The 1,332-nt window shown below is 37.1% G+C and overlaps 1 protein-coding gene across 5 annotated transcripts in view; it reads left to right on the plus strand.

The window, feature by feature from the left end:
- Positions 1-1,332, plus strand: part of Meaf6 (MYST/Esa1 associated factor 6) — a 28,291-nt gene that overhangs the window by 25,124 nt on the left and 1,835 nt on the right. Inside the window, exons 6-7 of one of the 5 annotated variants that reach the window (XR_004121056.1) lie at positions 524-553; positions 659-716. The exons of 2 other annotated variants lie outside the window; for them this stretch is intronic. Coding sequence is in view for 1 of the 3 variants with exons in the window: in XM_031378618.1 (XP_031234478.1) it covers positions 524-553 (30 nt within the window). In the remaining 2 variants the exon portion in view is untranslated. The remainder of the gene's footprint in view (positions 1-523; positions 554-658; positions 717-1,332) is intronic. 2 more of the 5 variants (XR_004121057.1, XM_031378618.1) reach the window with 2 other exon arrangements.

The raw sequence follows: 1,332 nt of genomic DNA on the forward strand, positions 1-1,332 counted from the left end.
AAAGAAAGAAAGAAAAATAGTTACATGTTTTGCTGTTTTCAAAGTGCAAAGTGTTGTCACCTTTTGTGTTAATGACAGTATGCCACGCCAACTTCTAGCATCTTCTGCTGTATGACTGAACCTCTCCCTTTCTCCCTTTTTACCCTCCTCCCTCCCTCTTTTTTGCCCTCCACCTCCTTCCTTCTAATGAACTAATTCTGTTTTCAGTACAGATACCTCAGCAGTTCTAACCCCAAGTCCAGCAGTTAACACCAGGCCTGCTACTGTCTAGAGTGCTTTGACTAGGTCACCACCCTGTCCCTGCCCCCACCCCATCCCCCAGTCCCTCTCTGCTCTGGTGTACACCAAAGGAAGAGAATCCCCTGACGGGTCTTTTGTGCTTTGATGTTTGACAACTTAATGACTTAAGATGCTTAAAGCTGACTTTGTTTCCACAAATCTTGCTAGGATGCCTAATCGACTAATTTATTCAATTAGTATATTAATTTCTATTGCTCTCTTCCTCTCCAATGCTGCCCCTCAGCCCGTCTGGCATGTTTGATTATGACTTTGAGTAAGTTTGATTTGAATCAGTGTCTGTGCTGTGTTGTTTAGTGTATAGACACCGGTATGCCGTTGTGAGATTTTTCTAACCCATAGTTTATCTGTTTAATTGTAGGTATGTATATTAGGTTAGGCTGGGAAGTTTTTTTTAAAAACAGAAAAACGTGATGGAGGTAACATTTTATTTAATAACTTAAGCAAAATTAAGTAAACTTCACTTTTATGCATTTTAATTTCTTTTTAAATAGATAACCTGTACTTTTAATTCATATTTAAATTGATTTTTCTGGCTTTGCTTTATAAGGAGATTAGTAGCTTAAGATTTTGATGTCTTCCTTGGAAAAAATTCAAAAATTGAAATTCTTGTAATTTCTTTTGTGTTTCATATCCAGAAACACAAACTCCTAGTCTCTTTGCTCTTGGTCACTGTGAGCCTCAGGGCCTGCCAGTGACGTAGTTACAGAGCTAACCCATTGACCCAAGCATGCCCTCTTGATCCATTTTCTCTAACTTTGCAATAGTTTTTATTTAAAAATTATGGCTTTTGTAACTGCTGTATATTTCCTTTTTGAATCATCTCAGTTTACCTTATGGCAAAAATATCTGCTCCTATTTTTTTTTTTAATACTTGCTTAATATCTGAGAAAGAACTAAATTATGACAACATAATGAAGAGTCTGGACTTAGCCGAGTAGTAGCCTTGTCATAGCTGTGCCCTATGCAGTAGCTGCTTGCTGCCCGGTTTCTATAAGCTAAAGTGCAAATATCTTTTTTTTTTTTTTTTTTTTT

The sequence above is a fragment of the Mastomys coucha genome, unplaced genomic scaffold (assembly GCF_008632895.1).
Source record: "Mastomys coucha isolate ucsf_1 unplaced genomic scaffold, UCSF_Mcou_1 pScaffold18, whole genome shotgun sequence".
Classification (NCBI taxonomy): domain Eukaryota; kingdom Metazoa; phylum Chordata; class Mammalia; order Rodentia; family Muridae; genus Mastomys; species Mastomys coucha.